Source organism: Hydra vulgaris, chromosome 06 (assembly GCF_038396675.1).
Source record: "Hydra vulgaris chromosome 06, alternate assembly HydraT2T_AEP".
Taxonomy (NCBI): domain Eukaryota; kingdom Metazoa; phylum Cnidaria; class Hydrozoa; order Anthoathecata; family Hydridae; genus Hydra; species Hydra vulgaris.
The window spans coordinates 22670037-22697383 of NC_088925.1; the positions used below are offsets into that span (position 1 = coordinate 22670037).

At 28.1% G+C, this 27347-nt stretch overlaps 2 protein-coding genes and 1 non-coding gene across 3 annotated transcripts; all 3 read right to left on the reverse strand.

Annotated features, from left to right (window-relative positions):
* Window positions 1-6091: 6091 nt before the first annotated feature.
* LOC136081285 (uncharacterized) lies at window positions 6092-6685 on the reverse strand. Its single transcript, XM_065798589.1, has one exon. It carries the CDS (start codon window positions 6683-6685, stop codon window positions 6092-6094), a length of 594 nt encoding a protein of 197 aa, XP_065654661.1.
* A 2567-nt stretch (window positions 6686-9252) lies between these two features.
* On the reverse strand, window positions 9253-11463 carry LOC100214616 (uncharacterized). Its single transcript, XR_010639062.1, has 2 exons — window positions 11257-11463; window positions 9253-9697 (listed from the first exon to the last, which is right to left on the reverse strand). It is a non-coding gene; the product is annotated as an uncharacterized LOC100214616 (transcript).
* Window positions 11464-25431: 13968 nt separating this feature from the next.
* LOC136081286 (uncharacterized) lies at window positions 25432-27048 on the reverse strand. Its single transcript, XM_065798590.1, has 3 exons — window positions 26849-27048; window positions 25855-26755; window positions 25432-25791 (listed from the first exon to the last, which is right to left on the reverse strand). The coding sequence occupies exons 1-3, from the start codon at window positions 27046-27048 to the stop codon at window positions 25432-25434; spliced, it is 1461 nt and encodes a 486-aa protein (XP_065654662.1).
* Between the last annotated feature and the right edge of the window lie 299 nt (window positions 27049-27347).

Sequence of the window (27347 nt, forward strand, 5' to 3'; positions counted from 1 at the left end):
GTTTGGCGACAAGACATATTCGTCTTCTTCTCGCCCCTGCTACCTATATATCTTGTTATTAACATACGGATAGTATTTACACGACAAAAAAAAAAAAAGGCCTTTTTGAAGCATTTTTATGAATTTTAATACTTTTAATAAACCTAGGCGCATAAAAAACTTTTATAAGTATTTTATAATTATTAAAACATGTTAGGAATTTTTGATGCTCTAGACTTGCGTTTTAAACTTTTATTTCACACATCGTTCTCAGCTTTTGTCCTTTTTACAAATAGCGGAATGTATTTTTAAAAAAAAATAGTGGCTTAATTTTTCGTCCAATAAAATCCCGCAAGTTAGCATTTAGTTTATATAATATATCATTGAAAAAAAGTATCAATATTTTCTGTTAATACAAGTAAAAGTTCATCTTTTGCCGCTCTGCCATTTCTGAGAAAATGAAATGTCCTTTTGAGTCATACCCTTTAGACAACTTTTAAAATCTGACAGTTTTCTTACGATAAAGTCAGAAAATTCGTTTAGTTTTCTAATAAATTTTAAAGTTTGAAGTTTTAGAATTAAGGTTTATAATTTAGCATTAACATTTTTTATACTTCATTATACTAAACGTATTCTCTTAAATATTTTTGTTTAACTTTCAGTTTTGTTTAACTTGAGCATAAATTCAGTGAATGGATATTTTTGGATAGATATTGGCAATTAAATAAATTCAGGCAATTACCATTAGTTGCTTTTTTATTTGCAAGGTTCCATATAAGCAGCGTTAAATTTTTTTGTTTGTTATGCTGATCTATACTGAAAAATAGATAGTCAATTTTTCATATAGCTTTAAACTTATCTTTTTTATTTCTATTTTCATTTCTTTCTACTTAATTTTTAATTTTTTAACTTTTTTATTAACTTTTAATTTCATAACAGCGATAAACCTTTTCATAAATATCTGCGACGAAGAATGGAGATATTTCAAAGCGAGGCAGTGTTTGTAACAATCAAAACAAACTTATCTTTTACCAATAATTTTGTTAGGTTTAGAGGTGATAAGTTGTGGTGTTTTCTCTATTTAGTTTCTAAAATTTAATTTTCACTTACTATGTTATTGTTTTTATAATAGCTGTATAAATAATAAATAAACTATGGAAATACTTTCACTCCAAAAGCCGTCAGAACATGCGGTTTGTGCAAAACAAACAAAGAAAAGCTTCGTTTTTTTGGTAAGCTCATTTATATATATATTTGTGTGTGTGTGTGTGTGTGTGTGTGTGTGTGTGTGTGTGTGTGTGTGTGTGTGTGTGTGTGTGTGTGTGTGTGTAATATATAAACTTAATAAATCCCATTTATTAGTTTAAACTAATCTAAATATTATAAGGCCATATAAATCTTACTTCTTTTCTAGACTTAGAGGAAGTTGTAATAACAGTGGAAGATGTTGATAATCTAGCAGTCCATGTTCAGCCTAAAAGCTTATCCACTTATAAGATTGAACATTTAAAACAATGGTTAATATATCGTGGAGATACATTGCAAGGTGTTAATACTCTCAAAGATGCACAATTAAGTTATGACTTTTTTTTAACGTGATTAAGGTATGGCTTTAATAGCTAAAGTTTTACTCAATTTTTTGGAATTCAACACTTGCGCAATGCTATATCTGTTATATCTTTATTTGTTATTCTATTATTAAAAACTATCATTATTATATAACTATATAACTATAAAATTTAATATTGCTGAATTAAAAATTTAGTTTATTGAAAATGAACTTATAAAAAAAAAAATTTTTTTCCTTTTTATACAGTTCTCTTTTAAATTTATTGGTTCTTGAATAAATAAATAACAACAACTTAAAGACATTTCATGTCAGTTTGAAATTTGATTTGAAATAATAATCAATATAATTTATAAATGTTTAATTTTCATGTTTAAAACATATATAATTTTTTAGGGTATTGAGCTATATCAATATGGGTACATCAGAAATAATTGTTGATCCTACGCCAGAAAAGAAATAGCTTTTAAAAAAAACTGAAAAATTAAAATTAAAAATCAAACCAATTACTGATGTAAACACTTGTGATATTAGTTGTCCTAAAATATTTCAACCAGAACTACTTAATTTAAATCAATCAGATGGTTGGACGAAAAGTCTTGAAGATATACCACTTTTTACAATAAACAATATTCTAAAATATACCAAAGATGTTAACTTCAAAGTAATTTCAAAATCAAAAATTTTGAAAAAAAATTTCAAAGAGGGGAACAGCTTGTTGAAGAAAAATTTATTGATTTAAGTTCTGTATATACAAACAGAGCAATGGTTTATTCTGTGTAAAAGGCATTTGTACTGGCAGCTTAAAAAAAATTGATAGATGGTCTATAACAATTTTAAATAAGTTAACTGCAGATATTATATTTAGTTTCTGTCAATGTCCAGCTGGAAAGTTAGGTACATGCTCACATTCCTATGCACTCTTAAAGCTCTTAGCGAAATGGGTGGTACAGGGAATTGATAAGGTACCAGAAGAAAAAGCATGCACATCCTTACCATGTGTCTGGTCTGTTCCACAAAGTAGAGGCAGAATAGAAAAACCAATGATAAATGATCTGCAAATAAAATCCTCACAAAGCAAAAAACTGAAACAAGATCAAAATAAAACAACTACTGAAAATAAAGGGATTGTATCTACTTTGCATAATGCATGTGAATCATCAATGAAAAAAAATAAGGAAAAAATTTCTAACTTAATAAACAAAATCTCAATTATTAGCCCTGATTTACATTTTCTTGGAATAGTTAATCAGAATTACCAAAATAACATTAAAACAAATTTTGGCATGATGCCAGAAGGGTCTGTACTTGGTATTCATGCACCAGTAATGCAACCAAACTTTAAAGTATATTCAAATCTTAAAGATATAACAAATATGCCACTATTTAATAGCTATAAATATCCAAGTTACCCATTTAACAATAATGATTGTAATCTTGATGAGTATTTACAAAAAGTAACAGATTTAAAGGCATTAAAACTAATTGAATCACTAAAAAGTAATAGTGATGACATTGATCAAATCGAAAGATTAACACGCCATCAAGCTCGTTGTTTACTTTGGTTTGAAAAAAGAAATAACCGTTTTACAGCATCATTATGCAATAAAATAAAAAGTGTAAAAAGTAAAAAGGGGCTTAAAACACTAGCATACAATATCGTGTTTCGAAAAGATAATGAGGTAATAAATAAATGAGGACCATAGTTATTATGACCAAATACAAATGCAGTTAGCTTTAACATCTCAATCATGGTGAGACTTTATATTTTATACTAATAAAGGAATGGTAATAATTGTGTGCAGTTCAATAATGAAAAATGGGACAAGCTAAAAAAAAATATTCTTGATTTCTATTTCATTCACTTATTAAAAAACCTTGATGACCATTCAAAAGATAACTTAGAAAGTGCTCTATTTGCTGATGAAATTAGCATAATGATTGAGTGAAACTATATTTCAAAATAATTGTTATTTTTGAATTATTCTTATTATTTAAAAGTAGACTTTTGAACATCTTCTCTCCCCCCCCCCCCTCCTTATTCTTGTATATAGCCGTATGCTTTTAACATCTCTTCCCTTACTGTTTTACATCAATTTTGTTGTTTAACAAATCCGGGCTCTGGTTGATATTTTATCTCAGTGTACTGTTTTTTTTTGGTTTCACCATGGGTGATTGACCATTGACAATTTGCATACCATTGTTATGCAAATTGTTATTTAGAATTTTTTTCAAGCAAATTTTCAATTTAGTTTTAATTTTTAATCTCAGAATTTTATTTTATTTTCTCAAGTGGTTTTTTATTATGTCATATATATTATAATATTATACTTTACTAAAAAGTTGTTGCTTTTGGATTCTATTTGCATACTACTTTAAAAATTCAGATCATAAATCATTAATGTCAGTAAATATGCAAATATAAATGTTATTTGTTATTTACAAGATAAAGGTAATAAACATTTAGAATAATTGAAGGGCTTATTGTGAAACAATGACAAGCCACACTTTTTTTAAAAATAAGTTATTATAATTTTTATAATCATCAATAGTATACGCAATTTTTATTTATTTTTTTGTCCAATATATAATATCCATTAGTATTTTTATGATGTATAAATTTAAGAGAATAATAGGTAAGCACTGATTTTATAGATTTAAATAAAACTTAAAATTCATTTTTCTCAAATGTTTGTTTTTGTGGCTTTTCATTGTTTCGCAATAAGCCCTTTAATTATTCATTTTAATTACTTTAAAGGAAAAGAACATTGATGTTAAAAGTTCAAAAATAACTTGTCAAATTTTCTTTGTAGTGATGCTATGTGAGTCAAGCTACTAAAAGCTGTGAATCAAGCTACTAAAAGCACTTTTAGAAATGATTTCAATAGTTTAACGTCTGTCACATGTTTATCTATTAAATCATAAACTAAGAGTCCAGGTTAATGAAAAACTTCAGATATGCGGTGATAAAGATTTTAAGAATCAAGCAACTAAATTTGTAGGTATTATTTTATTATTACTTACTTGGCATTTTTTTTCGATTACCCATCTAAAATAAAATTAATGAAAATGTTGCCTTGGCTATTCTGTTCATAAATTAGACATTTATAACTTGTCTAACTCATTTAACAAAGTGCACCAACAAGAAGGTAAGCCATAGGACTTTGCACTCCGTTTGTAAATTGTCATGTTGTTGCCTAAGATTAGCTCTCTGTTTCTGGATACTTTCCTTTTATTGATAGGCAGTTCATGCAAAGTATTAGTATTGTTGCCTAAGGTTAACATCCATTTCTGGATTCTTTTCTTTTCTTGTTAAGGCAGTTATGGATTTTTTTTTTAGTTTTTTATGTTTTTTTTTATTTATTAGTTTTTTATGTTTTTTTTTTATTTACTTAAATATAAAATAAAGTACACTAATATAGTCAAAACAAAAAGGTAATTATTAAAGTAACATTAGGTATAAAACACTAAATCAGCCAAAGTATTTAAAACTGTTTCAACATCAGGAGTTATTTTTTGATAAATAAGATATTTTTAAGTTTGTTTTGTATTTTTTTGTATTTTTTAATTTTTGTCTTTTTCTCTCTGTTTTCTAAATTCTGAACAAAATCGTTCTAAAGGTAGTATGCAGCATCTTTATGTTTCTTTGCTTTACTTTACATGTCAGCTCTCTGGTACTTCCTATATATATATATATATATATATATATATATATATATATATATATATATATATATATATATATATATATATATATATATATATATATATATATATATATATATATATATATATATATATATATATATATATATATATATATATATATACAACCCTCGGAATTAGGGTCGGCATTCGGCAATGCCGACCTAACTGCCGACCTGAAAGTGTTTGAGGTCGGCAAAAAATTGCCGACCTCGTTTCTATGTTTTACGGTTAGACCTTTGTATCAAATAATTTTTGCCGACCTGATGCCGACCTCTAAAAGATTGAGGTCGGCAAATTACTGCCGACCTCAATTTTCCTAATTCCGAGGGTTGTATATATATATATATATATATATATATATATATATATATATATATATATATATATATATATATATATATATATATATATATATATATATATATAAGAGTTTATTAAATTATATAAGAGTTATAAAAGAATTTTGATATATTTAACTGTGACAATTTCAAATGCTTTTAAATTAGCTTACCTGTTCAATTTAATTTTTGATAATTGGATCTTGATAATTTGACAATAAAGCAGCTACTAAAATAATTTGATTTAAAGAACCCATCATATTCATAGGGATAATGTAATCAAATATATGATAACACTTTAACCTCTGTATCATTCTCTCCACATGGATTCTTTCATTTGCAATTTGTTGACTTAAAACTGTTTCCTCAATAGTAAATTGTTCTCTACCCCTTAAAAATGATGGTAAAACAAGATTAACACCAAGTGGTCTGAGGTATTCTGCTATTGTAAAGCCACGGTCACTCATTACACTTTCACCTGGATTCCATAATGCTTGACTTAAAAATCCACTTTTAATAACAATTTCTTTGTCGAAAGACTCCCTGGGTAGGCATTTGAAATAAATGTAAATCCTCCCCCAGGTGCAATTCCTACTAAAACTTTAACTGTTGTGTGACTTTTGTAATCTGAATACATAATTTTGTGCATAAATAATTTAGATGGTGTTTCCACCTTAAACTCTACACAATCAATGATACACTTCACAGTTGGGAACTTTTCCTTCATTGATTGCGGCATTGTTTTTGTAACTTGCTCCATACTAGGCCATATGCAGATTGATCCAAGTCTTACATACATAAAATTTATCCATGTATTTACAGTATTTGTGACTGTTCCTTCTGAAATATTGTGTAAAAACGATAAATGACGAAGATCATAATTCCTGCGTAAACGAGTCAATGTTAAAATAAATGCATCAAGTGGCTTTAATGCTCTTGGACGTCCGGTGGATGAACTTATTTTTGTTTTTTGGTTGTTGTATAAAATTATGTTTCTTCCATTTTCACCAGGATCTAAAAATTCTAAAACAGCTTTTAAAATGTTAATTGATGGAAACCCAGTATAATGATTACAACTTTCATCATTTTCCATAATATGATCAGTAAAACAAATGCAACGTATACCTAGAAATTCATTACTCCTTTCTAAATCAAACTTTAATATGTGGTTCTCCTTTTCCAGTTCATTTATGCGCTTTTTTAAATCATTTCTTTCATCCTCTACTAATTCACCTTCAGCAATATCAATTTTAAAGTCTACTTACTCTAGTGGCGCTGACAATGATGTCGATAAAGAAGAATCTATTTCTATAACTGGCATTAAAAATGATGTTGATAAAGAGGAATTTACTTCATTTAGCGGCGGTAACAATAGTGTTGATGCAGACGAATCGTCATCGAAATTTTGAAGTTGAGGTCTGCATACTTTCTTTTAACATTGCCTAAAAATTGGTGGTTTTCTAGACGTATCTGCCACTGAAAAGTTATTCCATGAGTGCAATATCGGCCTAGCACCTTTTATAAGTCTTATCCGTGTACCACCAGGGGTTCTATGGATCATTTCTTGTAAGAAATGCTTTTGACATAATCGAGTAGATTTTGTCAATTTAAAATTATCTTTACTTTCTTGTCTTTTTATCAAGTTGCACCAAATATTCCTTTCTCCAGTTTCGGCTGGAAATGTGAAAAAACTAATATTTGTTGGAACTCTAATTCTATCTACAAAATCATAGCTATATGAAAAACACCAGATTTTCAAAGCACCAAATTTGGCATAATTGCCATGCAGATACAAAAACTGGCGTAGGTGTATAATGGGATAGAAGCGAATTGGCTTAAATGCTTGTTCATGTTCGGCTCGAATGATAAACGAGCCGGGCTTGAACAAAAAATTAGGCTCGTTTATTAAACGAACCGAGCTTGAACATCATAGGCTCGTTCATATAGGCTCGATTAAAGCTTGAATATATATATATATATATATATATATATATATATATATATATATATATATATATATATATATATATATATATATATATATTTATCCAATGCAATGAGAGCAAGACTTATATTTGTGAAAATGTAATTTGAACTACTAGAGTGCAGTGTTTAATAGGAATTATTATGTTTGTTAGAGTTTACATTATGTTTGAACTTTGAACATTAAGTTTGAACATTGAACTACTAGTTTTAACTTTTATTTTGAACTATAAGATTTGTGGGATCTTATTTCATTATGTTGTTTATTCGCATGTTTAATAGACTGTAGGATTGTTTATGTTGTTTGTTGATTTGGACTTGCATTATTTACAGACGAGCCTTTAAAGAACAATTTTTTTTTACAAAACGAGCTTTAAACTAACAGGTTGCAATAATTATTTCGAGTTTTAAACCAGTCGAGCTCGAGCAACATGTAAAACGAGCCGAGCCCAAACTATACTAATCCTTAACGAGCCGAGCTCGAACAAAGAATCTCATGTTCGAAACGAGCTCGAGCCGAGCCTGAACACTCTTAATATGTAAACGAGCCAAGCCGAGCCCTGGCAAGCTTGGCTCGTTCGGCTCAATTTACAGGCCTAGCCAAAAGAATCAACAAACATTGGAACCAGTTTAAAAAACTAGCATAAGTGCAAATTGGCATAAGCGCGCCAAAACAATTTGAAAAAATTGGCGCACTTATACCAGTTTTTGCAAATTCTTTTGACGCTTAAGTAACTGTTTTGGATTCATGAGAGTTCGTTTAGTTCTAAAATATAAAATTTGCACTTATGTCAATGCTTTCAAATTCTATCGGCGCGTTTTCACCACTTTGCGCTTATGCCAGTTCTCGCCACTGCTTCGCGCTTATGATAATTAGCACTTAAGCCGATGCTTTCAAATTTTTTTGGTGCACTTACGCCTATGTGTACTTATGCAAATTCGCACGTATGCCTGTCTTTGCAACTGCTTCGCGTTTCTGCCAGTTCGCGCTTATGAAATTCACACTTGCTCAGCCCACCGTGCCCATGCTTATGTTAAATGAGAACGTTTCAAAAGACTCCGTGATTGGAGCCTGGGATCAACAAAATAACCTAAAAACTTCGCTTTCCCTTTACTGAATGTGAAAGGAATAAGTTAATGAAATATTTTTTTAAACTTATTATTCTAAGTTTAAATTCATCGACGACTTTTAAGTTTCATTAAATAATTTTTTAACGTTCCAAAGTTATGGTTGTAAAAAAATATGTTTATTAACTGATTGCTCTTACATTTGGAGTAGGGGGAGCAATCTTTTTTCACTGCTGTTTTTAACAAAACATTTTCATTTGTCATTAGTATGAGCATACTTAAGTTTTGAGCATAATCGCTGAAAGTGTAATAATAAAACAATAAAAGTATGTTTGTAATAAAAAAATAACTAAATTACGACATCAATATATAAAAATATATGTATGTAATATAAAAAAATAACTAAAGTACGACATCAATATAAAAGTATGTGTGTGTAATATAAAAATATAACTAAACTACGACATCAATATATAAAAATATATGTATGTAATAAAAAAGTAATTAAAGTACGACATATAAAACAAAGTATAGAAAAATGTTAAAAAGCTTTGGTTAATGATTAAATGAAAAGTGCTTATATAATAAATCAAATATATAAGCGCACAATAAAATGATCAAAAATATATTTAAATAATTCGAAAAATATTTAAATAAATTTATAAATATTTAGATGATAAATAAAAGCCTATTCTTCGTCTAACTTTACGGTTAAACTAACGACATCAAACGTGAATCCACCTGGAGGAGATTTAACCTGATTAAGCACTACCGCAGATGTATGTGATATTTTTCTAGGTGACATATTGATCAAGTGGTCACTCTTTACACTTTTGGTATCGTCACTATTGGTCTTTTTTAGGGATCTACTTCCAGATCCCGGTAACGGCTGATCTGCTCGACGTGAAAAGCTCATTGGTTCATTATCATCTTTAAAACGTTTCGTAGACTGCGTTGATAGCAATCGATCGATTCTAATGCGAGCATCGTCAAATAATCCACGAAGATCTTGTATTCTGCGCGCATGGTTTTTATTTTGGGTTTGGAGATTGTTCTAAAAAAAATGTTACTATTAAATCAAACTCTACAAATCCGCTATACCCTATCCGCTATACTCTATCTGCTACAACCTATTCACTATACCCTATCCGCTGAATAATTTACAAAATTAGAAGAAATAATCTTAGTAATATAAAAAAAAAACAATAAATCTCAAAATAACTGGAGTCAATATTATAGGATATTTTTGACAAATGACAGGTCACTTTTGAGAGAAGACTTAAACAGTCCAAGGAATTTCGGTTTTGGTTTGAGTTTGATTTAGCCAAAAAATTACAAAAAATTATGCTTACCTTGATGCCAATTTACTTTGATGACAAGTTGTAATTTACCTTGATGCCAATGGTAAATATATATTTCCATAATTTTTTTGTTTTTTAATAAAAAAAAAAAAAAAAACTTGTTCTAACTTTTAAGTCAGGTTTTATTAAAAGATATGCTATCTTTTAATTTCACCCTAAACTTGGCATATAATTTTTCAAATTATTAAATATTAACAAACTATATATATATATAAATGTTCTTTTATAGTTTAATAATTAGGAAGCTTATGTAAAGTATAGTTTTACAATTATTATTATTTTAAATATCCAACTTTAAAATTATCAATGCTTTATAAAGTTGATATTTGAACAAAAATAATTTTTAAACAATGAGTTTCGTAGTTTGTTTGGTTTGCAAAACAGATGTGTTTATTTGTTAAAAGTCCTTTTACGGCAACTGAGTTCAAAGAAACTAATTTTGCTGTTAAAAAACTGAGTTTTGTAATATTTATTTAAATATTTTTTCCTCGCAGAAAAGACGATTACAAAAGTGGTGTTAAAAACTCCATAATCTGCAATGCCTCTTTTAAATTTTGTGTATGAAGTCCAGAATTTTTTAAAAACGATACTTATCTAATACAAAAAGAAATGATTATCTATTTTATAACAGACATTAATCAGCATAGTTTTTTTTTTATTGATCTTTAAACCAACTTACATTCTAAACTTGTTTTTTTTTTTTAATAACAGTTAAAAAAAAACTTTTTTAAATGTTTAATATACATTTTAAATACGTTTTAAAAACTTTGACAGTATCAAAAGTAAAAACTTATTTAAATTTTTTACTAAAAGTATACGTATTTATTTTTGTTAATAAAAAATATGTTAACTACTTAATGCCTTGATTTAAAAAAACTTTGAACCCATAAAAATTTTTTTTTTTTTTTAATTTAAACAATTTATTGCCACAGTTTTTGTTAGTTAATTTGTTAACGTCGCGCAGCGTTTGCGTTTATCTTCAACACAAAACAATTAAAAATTAATTAAATCTTAACAAATTACTTTTCTTCCTTGCGTTAATAATATTTATTTCAAAAAACCGTCGAGTTCAACTTGTTTATCAACACTTTAACCATTAAGTTTAGTTAAGCATTTAAACGAATAAATTTTAGCATCGGTTTAAATAAAATATAAAATTATATACTATTTTTTGATAAATAGTTTTATAAATAAAATACTTTGTGCTGTTTACATATTAAAGCGTTAAAGTTACACAGCGAAAATAACCTACCAAAAAATTGTTTTCTTCTTCTTTGTTATTAGACCAAACGCTTAGCGATTCGTTGAAGGCCATAACTTCGTCTCGCTGGAATTTTAAAGCGCGGAGCAATAAATGAGCTATATCTAGACAGGCTAAGTTATTATCCGATAATAATCTTTATGACCCACCTGGTTTTTATTTAAGTTTAACGTTAAATCCTTATACTTGTCAAAATCAGTACAAACAAAACAATTTAAAGACAATCTTATAAGTGCAAGTTAGCTCATAGCACATAATGTTTATAATATAAAAAAACTTTTCTGCTTTTGAAAGCGCTTTAAAATCGAGTCTTCTTTTTGCAAACAAAGATTCAGCCAATAGAGTGTTAATAAAGTTTACATTTTCAGATTAAACAGTAACAAAAAAGTTTCTCTTTTTTTTCCGATTAGAGTATAAGTTAACTTTTAACATTAATAGGAACCAGGCCGCCATTTCAAAAATGCTCTTAATAAGTTGGGGTTTGCGTTTTTACGTGTGTTATACTTTATTTCGTCATCAGAATGTTAATGGCTTACTTGACAATCAAAATACTAAAGCGATGGTTATTGAAACGGTAGAGAATATATTGACAGAAAGCTTTCGACACTATTTTAAAAAAGTGTTTTATATTGTTAGCTTTTTATTTTGTGTGAAGATATTTGATAGAAGCTTCAAATAATAAACATTTATGATATATATTATATAAGATAATCAGCGCTTAATTTTATCATTATTGTTACTATTAAATCTTCTTAATTGACAATGTATAAAAGTAAGAGTTTCAAAACAAAAACTTGTTTTATTTAAAATAAAAACCAGTAGAAAATATATTGGAGACGTATTTTAAAGTATCGAATCATATAATTATTTTTATTATTATCATTGCTGTTGTTGCTTTTATTATTATTATTTTAGTTATAATATAATTTAGGTGTTAAATTTACTTTTAGTTATAATATAATTTAGGTGTTAAATTTAAAAAAATACGCCTAGTATTTCTGTCGTCAAGAACCTTTAAAAAATATTTATTTGAATATCTTAATAAAGTACAGAAAAACTTGAGAAAAAACTCATTAAATTACAGTATTTTGTTGGTGTCGTTGTTAAAACAAAACAAAAAATCCGAGCCCAAAAAAGTATACAAATATCTAAGTTAAAAAGAAATTCAATTTTGAAAATTGGATAATTTTTAAGAACTATTTGATTTTTCACAAAAGCGCTAGAATATTGTAAAAAAAGCGCCACAATATTGTATTAAAAAGATCTCCCAAAATAAGTTTTGCTGGATAAGATAATCTTCCTTAAACCGACTTTGTTATTTTGCTTAGTCACATTATAAATTATGAAAAAAAAATATCGCGGCCACGTCTTGCATTTAAAAATATAACAAAGAAAATTAAAAACATTAGGTAGATGTTATTAACATTCTTTTCTTTTAAAAAAGGTTTTGTGTGAATCTAAAAATCTTTAAAATACGCGCGAAATGCTTCTGTTGCAGATAATGAAGGTCTAATTTACTTTTATTAGTACTACTAGCCTAATGTTTGTGTATTTAAAATAGCAACAGATAAATGAATAATATAATTGAATTAATCTTCGTTTTAAAAAAAATGATTTTCACATGTAAACTTTAAATGGATGGATGTTATACGTTGGCTTTTCATAGATGAAAACTTTATTTCATCGATGAAAGTACAAAAGAATTAATAGATTTTGTTATTGTTTTTCTTATTAATTTTCTCTTAACATTAATAAATAAATGTGCAAACCACTATGTTAAACTAACCTTTATTTTGACTTTTAATAAGACATGTTTTTTTAATATTACTAACTTTTTAATTTTACTAACTTTTAAAATGTAAACCAGGTAGAAATTTTGACCAGTCTAACGTTCGCGCTATTAAGTGTTGTGGTGTTATTAGACAGAAAAAGATTAGTATCATTAGCAAATTCTACTGTCATTAAATGAAAGGCTTTGCAAAGATCATTAATATAAAAGAGAAATAAATAAAATCCCAGGATAGATACTTAAGGAATTCCACGAGTAATATCTAACACATTTGTACATGAAAAAACATCAATTTGTAGCAGTTGCTTACAATTGTTCAAAGAGTTTTTAAATAAATTTCTGAAATGCATGTGTGTAAGTATGCCCTTTATGCATGCTCACGCCATTTGTTTAATCCCAACTCATTTTAGTAAAAATTTATACGATACTGAAAAAAAGATAAAACAACCATCTAATAACTGTCATTTTGAAAAGTTATGGATAGAATTGACACAAGGAATGAGTCGGATAGGAGTTATATGTTACTATTTTCTAAATAAGCTTTTAAAAACCGAATACAAGTAAATTCACTAGTTAAATATATTGCTTAACTGTTACAGATAGCAAAATAAGACTTAATAACATGTATATAGTTTATAAATTCATAGCGTAACTATTTAGAAAAATGAAAATGCTACAACCAAATATTTTTTGATTTTAAAACAGTTGAATGAATTAATTAAAGGAAAAAATTAACAAACCTTTATTTTATTTGTACTCAACTCTTAGAACTTTAAAGAAACTTCTAGGTTCTAGAGACTTTTTGAAAATTTTCAACAGTGTCATAAACAAAGGTAAGTCGAATATTTCATTTCTAGGACTTGGTTCTGATCTTACTAACTCCTCCAAGGATAAAACAGAACTTTTTGCTTTCTTCTTTTCTCTTTCTTCTTTTCTCCTGAACTTTTCTCTAATTTATCTCTTGAATCTAATGACCACACTCTTCCGGCCATATCAGAAAAGCAGGTGAACCCATTGGTTCCACATCTGAATTACCCCGGCTTTTGTTGCTAAAGTTATTTCTAATTTAAACACTTTTACAGCTTCTGGAAAGAAAGCAATCATGTCTGAAACAAACATTAAGCAATCCTCATATTATGCCTTACTAGAGTATTTTCCAGAACTTTTTTTGGGTTTCTCTAAACTATTTTATGTGCTAAATCAATCCGTTTTTCTAAAATCAATCTTGTTTTATGAAATCAATATTGTTTTCCTTATTCAATCTTGTTTTCCTATCTGCTGCAAAATGGCATCTGTAGTTCTAGAGTTTCTAAATAAACTCTAAGAACCCTCTAACCGATTATTAGCAAAGGTCTTTGAGATTTTAATTTAAAAAATAAACAGGAAGCCGATATTGAATCTGATCACTCTTCTATGACAGCTTAAGTCTTGTGATTGCTTGTTATTTTTAACCCATTCAAATCTCAGTTGTTTACTGATAACTGTTATCATTATATATTGATACTTCTATACTGATGGTTGGCAACTTTGCTGAGTCCTCTGCTTTACATCTTCTTTGATTAACATTTATCACTAAACTGATATGAAAACCATATACGCAATCCATTAGCATCTGCTAATGTTTATTCTCTATATTGCGCTTACCATTTTCTGACTCTGAATTCCGTTTTCTGCTTCTGCAAATCTTTTAATCGTCTCTGTATAGAATACAGTTGCATTATTACTGTTATAACTTAATGTCCTTTTTCTTCTAGAAAAGGTCCACAAATGTATTGTAAATGTAGTAAGATCAACTCTACCGGCCAAGCTTTAGCCTTTGTCTTATTGTCATAGGGTTGTAACTTTGTGTGACTCGCCTTTTAGCAAATTTGCATTATTTAGTTATGTATGTCCTTTCATGTTCTTAGAATTTTTATTTATTTATTTTTTTCTTTGTATGCCAATGCTTTGGAACTCTTTCTTCTGTATCTTAGGGTAGGGTATCTTCATGTATCTTAGTGTAAGGTTTCTTCATGTTTTACCAATTCATACAATTTACAGTTGTTAAGTCGTCTGTCAACTTCTTTCACTTTCACTTTTTCCTTTGGTGACTCCCAACTTAAACGGTGGTTGCTTGCAGCCTAGTTGTCATTAAATTTGTTATTAAAAAAATTATATGTAATAATATAAAAAGTTAACATTAATTCAATGGCAACATCTGTTTTTAAACTGAAGCAGTTTAAATATGCTGAGTTGAAACTAGAAACTAAATATTAATGAGCTATAATTTGAATATTGTCTACAACAACAACAAAAAATTACAAACAGTTGGTATAGTATTTTAGGTGTGAACTTATCATTCCAAACTTCCCGCGTTTGTTTAACTCCTTTTTTTATTAAAATGTATTAGTAAGAAAGTTATTAATATTTTAATAATGGCTGAGAGGAAAAAAAAGGCATTTTAAACAATCGTAAATTTTTACTTTTGTTTTCAATCGAATGATTAAAAGACCAATTGTTTTGAGAAATTATATTATCTTATATAATATAATATTTATAAAAATATTTACTTGACTACGGCTAGCGGTTTATAAATATAGTATTTTGACCGAGCCACAAAAAATGCTTTATTCTTAGAAAAAATTTATTGAAATACGCTTGCAATAAATATATATCTGTTGTAAAATAATATAAAAAATATAACACATAACATTTAAAATATTTAGTATTTCAAAGAATTAAATTTAAAAATTATAATTTTTAAAGAATTAAATTTAAAAATTATAATTTTTAAATTTAATTCTTTGAAATACTAAATATTTTAAATGTTATGTGTTATATTTTTTTATTTTATTTTATAACAGATATATATTTATTGCAAGCGTATTTCAATAAATTTTTTCTAAGAATAAAGCACTTTTTGTGGCTCGGTCAAAATACTATATTTATAAACCGCTAGCCCTAGTCATGTAAATATTTTTTATAAATATTATATTATATAAGATAATATCATTTCTCAAAATTTTACAAACTATAGTTTGTAAAATGAGAAACTATAAACTTCGGTTTGACTTTGATCTTTAATTCAAAAAGCTTTTCAGAAGAAATTTAATTTTTATTTGTCATAAGTATTTGCTTAAGCTTTGTTTTGAATTGATAAAAATTGTTTTAAGGTCGTATTTTAACAGAGTGTTCCACAACTTAGGTGCTCGGTTTGCAATTAAGAACCTTTAGCTGATAGCAAGTAGCTGAATCATAAGATTTAGATTTAATGTAATGAACTTTATAGGATCGAAGGCATTTTTTATATATATATCTTGAATATAAAAAGAAGAATTTGATAAAGTTTTAATTAATATGCATTTAGAATATTGAGTTGATTAAATAGAGCTTATGTGTATGAAAAGCAATCTAAGTTTTCAATTAACCTTATAGATTGTTTTTTTTTATTTATCAAACAATAATTTTACTTTGGCTGCGTTAGTGCTGCCCTAAGCAACGTTTTTTATAGTTTAGGTAGCAATCAAAATAAGAAAAATATTTTTCAATAACGATAAACGATAGTAACTGATTAGCTTAGCTAAATATACACATATTTTTTATATTTTATTTTCAATTACATCTATGTGGTCTCCAGGTTACATTTTTGTCCAGAATCATACCTAAAAACATCAAAGATTGATTTCTTTTAATTTTTTACCAAAAGAAAAAGTCCGAAAAATTTTAAGATAAACCTGTTGGAAGACGAAAAAATAAATTGTAGAAAGTTTCATTGATATTCAATTACTTTCTGAAGAAATTTCAAGTTTAAAGAAAGTTTAATGGATTTAAACTATTGGACTAGTTTAGCACATTCTTACAGTTTGACATCTTTACCGGAATAATATTATCTGTTATTATCTACTGACATAATTGAATTTAAAATGTTAGCTTATTTAAACTGTTGATATAAATAAGAAAAAAATTGTAAAAAGATGTTAAAAAAAAAAATAAGGACGCTCCTCAATAGGCTTTAATTGTTTTTTTTTTCGCTTGTTTGTAAATAAATAATTTTCTCAAATATGTGTTTTTTTTTTAAATTTATTTACATTTATCATTTACCTTTATACAATGAATAAAATAGAAAAATAAATTCAAATGAATATGACAAATAATAAAGAATAAAGAATAGGGAAACTCGAAGAAGACCGGATACAACAAATAATTTTAATAATTCCAAAAGTTAAGTAAAAAAAAGTTTTATGTTAATCGATTTTTTTTAAGCCCAATTGCATAAACTCAAATAAATTGCACAACTCGTCAAAAACAAGAGTTATTTGTGTACTAAGTACAGAAAATGTTCTATTTCTTTTAAGACCATCACGATGCGTATCATGCAAAGATAGTTAGTTTATTAAATTCTGTGATCTAAAAAGGCGCTAAGTTTTTTGAGTGCCTTTTTACATTCAGCCATTTTGGAATTTTTTTAACCTTGGCTCCTATTCGACATTAACATATAATCTATCTTTGTTGATTTTTAAAAAACTTTTTGAACTAATTTATCTCATTTTATTATTCGAAGATACAGGTTGTCAATCATGAAATTTTTTAATGAATTTATATGTTCATATTTTAGTATTCTTGAGAAAATTTAATCGTATATATAATTTTTATGAGTTCCGTGATTAAAAATATTCAAAGATGTCTGAGACAGCAAAATGATCATTTTGTTTTATTCTTTTCTAATCTCGGTAGCTGTGAGCAAAATTTTTACAAAATTTTAACTTCTAGACTTTGAGTGATTGTTTACAATAATTTGAATCTATGCATTGTTACAAAAATATTTTTGTAATTTTTTAAATGTTTTTTCCTCTTTTAGTTATTAACTTCCGGTGTGCTAAACCACAAAACTTCCGGCCACAAAGCCTGTTTATTAAACCCACTACTACTTTAGATTAGTATAATTTTATGACTTTATGACTATTAGTGGCTGTTCCTATGCTAAGCATAGAAGATGCAGTTTAGCTTGCCGTTTAAACGATGAAATGCTTATTAGGTCTTTAATTATTTTTATTTTGAAAATAATTCCGTATTGATGGACGACATGGTATGTAATTAGAAAATTTGACTGCTGAGATTTAATTTTCTCAAAGTGGTAGTTGTACCTGATATTTGAACGCAGATTACATTTTTTCCAAAAATGGTATCAAGAAAATATCTGAAAAAACGTTTGGTAGTAAATTGTTTTTATACTTATACATAAATATAATCTCTGTAATATGTAATTTTTGCTAAGATTTAATAATAAATATTTAATATATAAATTTAATAAAAAAGTTGATATATAAACAAAAATAGAATTAAAAAAATAGGCTTAAATTAGCTAAATAGTTTTTATTTTATTTTTTAATTTTAGTGATTTTCTTTCTTTTCCCCGTTGGGATAATCCATAAATTATGTTACGCAAACTTTAACTTAATAAACAAAACATAAAAGATCAAAAGTTTTCTCTCTCAGAGTCTTAATTTAAATAAAAATTTGCAATATTCAAGAAGAATTGACACAATTAAAAAAACGATCAACAAATGCAATATACACTCACCGGTCTGATGACACTCCAGTACCAAAATCAGAAGAGAACCTACGACTACCAATGAAATCAAAGTCTCGTGCAGCCGGTTTATCAGTACTCCTTGATGTTGATTGGAAAAGACAGACATTAGAAAAAGACTCAACTAGATACCTTGGTTTTGCTAATTATAGAGCAGAGTGAGCTATATATGAAGCAAAAAGACATTCCATTTCAGACCGATAAAGCAGAAATGTGTGCTTTCTTTGGTTTTTTATTTGTCTTATTATGGGCTACCATGTTTTACCCCTATCAGAGATTATTGGTCTAGTCAGCCAGATCTTCAGGTCCCATTTGTAGCAAATACAATGCCTCGAACACAGAGAATTCAGAGTGCAATGCAGAGAATTCGTTCTGCATTGTATTTTGCAAAAAATGATTAAATGTTACGTAGAAGTCATCCACAATATAATTGGGGTTTTAAAGTCCGTCCATTGATCAACCACTAAAATATTTGTTTCCAATCTACCAGAAATGCAAGCAAGCAACAGTCAATAGATGAGAACATGATAAAATTTAAAGGTCAAAACATCATGAAACAATACATAAATAACAAGCCAATTAAGTGGCTTCCTTTACCAGTTTGATCTTTATACAGCAAGTGGCCTGGGTGAGAGTGTTGTTGTTATGTCAAAAAAACTCGAGCAGTTGTGTCGTCATGTTTTTATAGATAACTACTTCAACTCGCTACGATTACAAGTTTACATACTACAAAAAAAGATTTATCTATGCGGTACTGTTCGTATTGACGTAAAGTATAAGCCAAATAACTTCTAACCAGACAAGGAAATGAAACGAGAAGACATTGATGCTATGACAGTTAATAGGATTATTTGTATCAATTGGGTAGATAACAGATTAGTAACTCTGTTGTCTAACTTTGCAGGATGCACAAAAAAGTTATGAGTTCCCTGTCCAACTATTATTACATTTAACAAAAAGTATATGGGTGGTGTTGACCTCATGGACTAAAAAAAGGTTTTGTATAAAACTGATCAAAAGTCTAAAATCAAGTATTATTTAAGAATTTTTTTTAATCTTCTTGATATTGCTGTGAACAACAGTCATTGTACTTATGTACAAACCAATGAAGAGAGAAATTCAGAATACAAGTCGATAACACCACTGCAATATAGACAAATCGAGAGAACCAAGAGGCCGTACGTCCACATTTTTTGTTTTTTCTGTTTATTATTAATAAATATTCAACAATCAATGGGATATGTGTCCAATAAATCTAGTCTCAAGTAAATTACAGCTTATTAAAGTATTTAAAATATTAGTCGGACATTCTGGCAAAAAGACTTTAAAAATTAAATTTTAAAACTTTTGGAAACACTAAAAATGGATATACGACCTCTTCGTTCTTGGCTGACAAAACGGTAGCAAGAAGTCTTATAGGTCAATATTCTAACAAACAAATAAATGTTCCATTAGCAGCTGTTAGGTCAGCTTCAAGATTTCTCCTAATAACACCAAAACCACAACACTGTTTAATCAGGAAAGATCAACGCAAACGATGTACTCAATGTGCCAAGCATGGTATTAAAAACCGCACTGACAGTTTCTGTGATACATGTGGTGTGAACTTGTGCTACACAAAAACACGTAATTGTTTTGCGGAATATCACAAATTCATGCAGTAAAGAGAATGATACCTCCTTGATAGAAATTTGAAAATTTTAGTTTATTTAAAAAGAAAAACTGCTAATAATGATCACTAAGTAGAACAATTTTGTAAAGCATTTTGTATTCTATTAGTATTTTATTTAGTTTTTTTATATTATACTTATTTTAGGTTAAAAAAATGAATTAAAACACACTTGTTATATGTGAATGCCATATGGGACAAATATGACCCAGAGTTTACTTAAGGACCATACAGACATATTTGTCCGTTTATTTGTTTACTTTGTTACCTTCATCCATCAGATTACAGAAAAATTTCAAGCTCTGAAACAGCAATGTAGATTATTTTCCATCATCATCATCTGGTCTACGCCCGACATCAATTCAGACTTAACAAACAATCAAGAATCTAAAGTTAAAGATGTTGTACTTCTGTTTCCAAATGATCTTACTGAAAACGAGTTTATTGATGAGCTCCGCCACTTTTCGTCTGTTCGACGCCATCTACTGACAAATGATTGACCCTTTTCTACAGATATGGATCTGTCTTTGTATCTTTCTTACTTTGTCAGTATCTATGGGTGAAGGCGAGAGATCTTTTGGCAAGTTAACTCTTGTCGAAAACTCTTTAAGGGCTACCATGGGACAGGATTGTCTTAAAAACAGCCTAATCCTTTCAATCGAAACAGATCTTGCAAAGAAAGTTATTTACGATGTTGTAACTTCCAACTTTGCAACTAGAAAAGCTCGTAAAGTCTTAGTATAACGTCAGAAAAACTTGATACAAAATCCAGAAATATTTTTTTTTCTTTGTTTTTTTTTAATTGTTTAATTCGTGAACTGTCTTAAATACAGAACTTTTAAAGTTTTTTGTGAATACTAGAAACAATAGCTTTATTTTTTTTATCATTTTTATTTTGGTGGTGGTTAGGAGAGGGGCCATCCAATAATATACCCCAAAAACCCAGGGTATATTATTAATTTTTTAATAATATACCCTGGGCATTAAAAAGTCTTTGCACGCCCCTGATCGTATGGAATCATACTTATCTTTTATTGTTTTATACGGAGTTGCAACTTTAATTTAATTAACAGTGTGGTTTTGTTTCTGTAAATGATTCTCGTATAGTGTCATTTTAATTAATTTATTATGTGGAATCAGGGCCGACGACACATTGGGGAAGAAGGGGAGGCACGTGCCCCACTTTTTTTCTATAGAACCTTTGATTTTTATTTTTTTTAAAAGAAATTACTGAGAGGGTAAGAATTCTAGAAAACACAAATAAAGATATCGAAAAAGCCTAACAGTTACTCAAGACATCCAAGAAAAAAAGGTATGCAAATTTGAAAAGAAAATTAAAAACAAAAACAGTATAGGTGAAGAGGAAAAGAATAAATTACGACAGCTAGAAGATAGACTAAGAAGGAATAATCTTCGAATCGACGGGCTTCCCGAAAACGATCAAGAAACCTGGGATGAAACTGAAAAAAAATTATTAATTTTGTTTGAAAACGAATTAAATATTAAGAACGTTGATATCGAGAGGGCTCACAGAGTTGGAAAAAAAGAAGAAAATAAAGCTAGAACAATTGTTGTTAAAATTCTACATTACAAAGACAAAATAAAAGTACTACATTCATCTAATCGACTTAAAGTATCCGGAATATACATCAACGAAGACTTCTCTTTTGAAAAAATGGTCATAAGGAAAAAACTCGTAGAAGAAATGAATATACATAGAAAAAATGGTAAATATTCTTCTATAAAATATGATAAACTTATAGTTAGAGAATTTAGGAAAAATAAAGCGAGTGCTTAATTACTTTATCATTTATATTTAGAATTTTTTTTTTTTTATTATTGTTATTGTTATTATTATTATTATTTTTTTCTTTCCTTTTTTTCGGAAAAATATGATTTAACAGTTTATAAAAAATATCCTACTTATGAATGAAGATAATGTTACACTAAACTCAGAATTTAATTCATTACAAAATAAATATAAGATACTTCTAGATATGCATTCTGACCCGGATATTAATTTTTTTAGTAATAACAAAGTATTTCAAAATATTATTACTTTATATTATGACCCTAAAACTGAAAACATAATGCAAGGACTAGATGCAAATTCATTTTCAATTTTGCATTTAAATATTAGGAGTTTTTCAAAAAATTTTAAATTATTTAAACAATTTTTATTCGAGATTAAATTTAATTTTAAAATTATTAGTCTCAGCGAGACATGGTGTACTGATGAATATCGAGACAAATACAAATTTTCAGCTACCAAATTATAAAGTTATTCATCAATTTAGAGAATATGGGAAGAAAGGAGGGGGTTTGTGTGTATTTATAAGTAATTCTTTGTCATACAAGCTAAAAAAAGATTTGTACTCAACCACCAATGATCGTGAATCACTATGAAATAATAAATAAAATCACAAAAAACATTATCATCCACGTTTTATACAGACCAGCTTCCGGCTAAATAAAACAATTCGAAAATCATATTAAAAACATAATTAAAAATAAATTAAGCAAAAATAAAAGCATTTATTTTGTAGGTGATTCTAACCTTAACCTGAACATGCGTCATTTAAATACAAATATAAATAATTTCTTTAACGTCATATATCAGAAAGACTATATTCCACTAATTAATAAACCCACAAGAATAACTAGAGAAAGCGCAACAATTATTGATCAAATAATCGCCAATGAATTCAAATCAAAAATAAAAACAGGAATATTTAAATGCGGCATTTCAGACCACTTCCCTGTATTTCTTATCTTACAAAAGTTTGATAACATTTATGCACTAAAAGTTAAAAAAATTACGCGAAATATAAACGAAAAATCCATGAAAAATTTTAATACTTTTTTTATCAGATTTAAATTGGGATGACCTCCTTGATATTGAACACCCAGATAAGGCATACGATAAGTTTATTGATAAATTAAAACAACTTTACAATACGGCTTTTCCTGTAGTTACAAAATGTGTGAAAAAAAAAACATCATTGAACCCTTGGATAACGCCTGGAATTATAAAGTTGTCAAAAAAAAGCAACGATTATATAATAAGTTTCTCAAAAAAAAAACTTTCAAGAATGAAACTAATTACATAAATTATAAACGTGTTTTTGAGATGGTTATTAAAAAATCAAAGAAATAATACTATACTGAGCATTTAATAAAACATAAAAATGATCCAAAAAATACTTTAACATTATTAAGGAAGTAATTGGCACGAAACAAACTGACGGAAATAGCCTTCCTATAAATCTAAACATTGCAAATAAAACTGTTACAAATAAATCTTTAATTGCTGAATCACTTAAACAATATTTTGTCAGTGTAGGTTCCACTTTAGCGTCGAAAATAGAAACTACTGAAGTAAACTTTGAGTCATATTTTACTCCTAATAAGACCTCTAAGATGAATAATTATGAAATTACTGAAAAGGAACTCTTAGATACAGTATATCTTTTAAAACTAAACAAAAGTGTGGGGTATGATAATATTAGTAGTAACGTAATTAAAAAATCGATAAAATACTTAACAATCCCTCTTTTACATATTTTTAATCTATCTTTAAAACTAGGTATTTATCCGGAGAAACTTAAAATTGTGAGGGTCATACCTATTTTCAAATCAGGAGACATTTCAAATCCTGAAAATTACAGACCAATTTCAATTCTTCCTTGTTTCTCGAAAATCTTAGAGCGAATTATGTATAACCGAATTTTAACTTTTCTTAATATAAATAATACTCTATATAATAAACAATTTGGATTTCAGCCAGGGTATTCAACTGACCATGCCATTATTAATATTGTTCACGATATATTTAAAGCATTTGACGAAAGTAAGTTTACCCTCGGAGTTTTTATAGATCTTAGCAAAGCCTTTGATACAGTAGACCATGGCATTCTGATAAAAAAACTTGAAAGTTATGGAATTAAAAGCACATATTTAGAATGGCTCAAAAGTTATCTAAGCAATAGAAAACAATACATAGCACACGAAGAAGGAAAAACTGATTACTTGACTATAACTTGCGGTGTTCCCCAAGGCTCAATTCTGGGTCCACTGTTATTCCTTATTTATATAAACGACTTTCATAAGTTTTCAAATATTTTAAATTCAGTTTTATTTGCAGTTGACACAAATTTATTTTATTCTAATGGAGATGTCAACCTTTTATTTAAAATAGTATACAAGGAACTCTTAAACCTAGCTGAATTGTTTAAGGCAAACAAATTATCATTAAGTTTAAATAAAACAAAGTATACTTTTTTTCATAGAATTCACGATAAAGACAATATTCCATTAAAACTTCCTGATCTTAATATTGGTAACTCTAAAATAATTAGAGAGTCATCATTAAAGTTTTTAGGAGTAATACTGGACGAAAACCTGACATGTAGAGAACACATAAGAACGTTAGAAGATAAAGTTTCAAAAAATATTGGCGTTCTATACAAAGCTAAGCAATTATTAAACCAAATCTGTTTAAAAATCTTATATTTCTCCTTCATTCATTGTTATATAAACTATGCAAATATTTCATGGTGCAGCTCTAATGTAAGTAAAGTTAAAAAATTGCTTAGTAGACAAAAACACGCTGTCAGAATTATTTCAGGTGCAGGTCGTTTTACACATTCTAAAGAACTATTTAAAAATCATCACATACTTAATGTTTTTCAGTTGAACTTTTATCAAATTCTTATAATTATGTACAAATTTCATAATAAATTAACTCCTATAATATTTAATACACTTTTCAATAAAATTAACCACAAGTACCCTACAAGATTTTCAAATTACAATTATGAGCAACCTAAAATGCACTATTTGGTTACTAAATTTTCTATTGCCATCAGAGGTCCTAAAATATGGAGCACTTTGTTAAATAACCAGCTGAAAAATTGTTCTTCGTTTTCTCTATTCAAACAAAAACTAAAACAAAAACTTCTTAACGAATAATGAATTAAATTCTGTTAAGGAATTAAATTCTTTTTAAGATTCTTTACTTCGTCGTCTTTTTTTTTTTTTTTCTTTTTTAACACCTATCTTATTAGCTGGTCTTTAATTTAAATTTTCCTTAAATTCTTCTATTAAGTTATTTTTAATTTTTAGGTGTAATTATTATTATTATAGTAATAGTAATGAGCCTTCGGACAGTGCTTTATTGTAAAGTAAAGTAAGAGGGTAAGTCATTTGAGCTGAGCATTCTTTAAGTACCTTTGGACTAATATTATCAGCACCAATAGATTTATTCGGGTTCAAACCTTTCAAATAAGCTAGCGTCGCTTCAAAATTAATAGTTATATCGCCTAAGTTTTCTTGATAAGGTCTTCTTTCAAAAATAGGTAACTGACTACTTTTACTATCATCAACAAAAACTGATTTGAAGTGCTCGTTAAGTCTGTTTGCGATATGTATTCCCTCTGTTAACGTTTCACCTTTTGCATCAGATATAGCACTAATAGATACATGAACATTCTGTTGCGCCTTAGCATAAGCGTACACCCTTTTAGGATTACTTTTATCTTATGCTAGTTGTGCTTCAAATACTCGAACACGACGTTTACATGCTTTCTGCACTTGGTTTCTTATTTTCCTATATTCACGAATCAGTGTCGCTGATCGCCAGTTAGTCGCAGATAAGTAATTGCCCAGTTGTTTTTTTTGCTTTATCATAGCCAGTACCTCCTTATTCATCCACGGCGCATTACGGGTGGTATGGACTTTTTTTAACGGAATAAATTGCTTGCTGAGTTTATTATATTTATTGCAGAAAAGTTCATAGCACTTATTAGTATTTTTATTTTCAAATAATTGCTTCCAGTTAGTTTCCATAATCTTTTTACCGAAATTTATATAGTCACCTTTATTAAAGTCATATTTTTTGTTTGAGAAAGTAGTCTCATTTTTAGAAAGGACGACATAATCCCAACTCAATATGCGATGACCTTGTGACGAATTACCTAACGGCAGAGAGCTAGATAAGTTGATTACTCTTGTTGATAAGTCTGTAATAATTAAATCCAAAATGTTTTTTGCTTTACCATTAGATGCTTCGAATGTTGAGAAATCAACTAATTGTTCTAGGTTATGATTAGCCAAAGTATCAAGAAAAACACTTGCCGCACTATTTTGACCACTTAGTAATTCAATCCTGTCATCATCGTGCCATTTGATATCCGGAAAGTTGAAATCACCTGCTAGTAACATACAACTATACGCTTTTCTATCAACAGCTTGCTTAGCCAATATAATTGTTTTATTTATATCATTTATGTTCGATAAAGGTGGTCTATAGACACAACCAATAAGAACAATTTCGTTACCGATTTTAATTTCACACCATATTTGTTCGGAGTTGCTGTTGTTTAAGATCTCTCTTAGATGACGATCAGATACCTCATTCACGACTAGATCACGCTTGATGCAGATAGCAACATCTCCACCGTGACTAATTCAATTTTTTTTTACTAGTGAGTAGTTGTTCAATTTAGAAGCAGATAATTCAGTAAACCATGTCTCAGAAATAAAGATTAAATCATACATGTTTATGTCACAAAGTGCAGATAATTCGTTCATTTTATCCGGATTAAGGGAAGTTGCGTTAGTATAAAAACATTTTAAAAATGTATTTCTAGGGTTAGGTTTAGCAGATTTTATTTTTGTATTTAATGCATTTAAATAAATATTCGCAGGTAAACACTTTGATTCATTGTGTTTTTGCAATTCTGGCTGCTTGTGCATCTCTTCATTTGATGAAAGAATGCTTTTTACACCCATTGATTTCAACTTCCTGTGAGACATCAATGCATCGCAATTTATCACTGCGGATGACAAATCTAAAGGGCTTGTCAAGTTTTCCAAGCTTGTCAAGGTCAGAATTAGCTGCTTTTCTTTCTGAGTTTAATTTATTGAATTCACTTTGTTCTGCTGCTGTGCGGTCAGGACGTATAAATATACCTTTAAAATTGCCCGATGCTAATTGTTTTGCCGTTGCTATAACGTCGTTTCTGATAGATACCGAATCAACTTCAATTATAAGA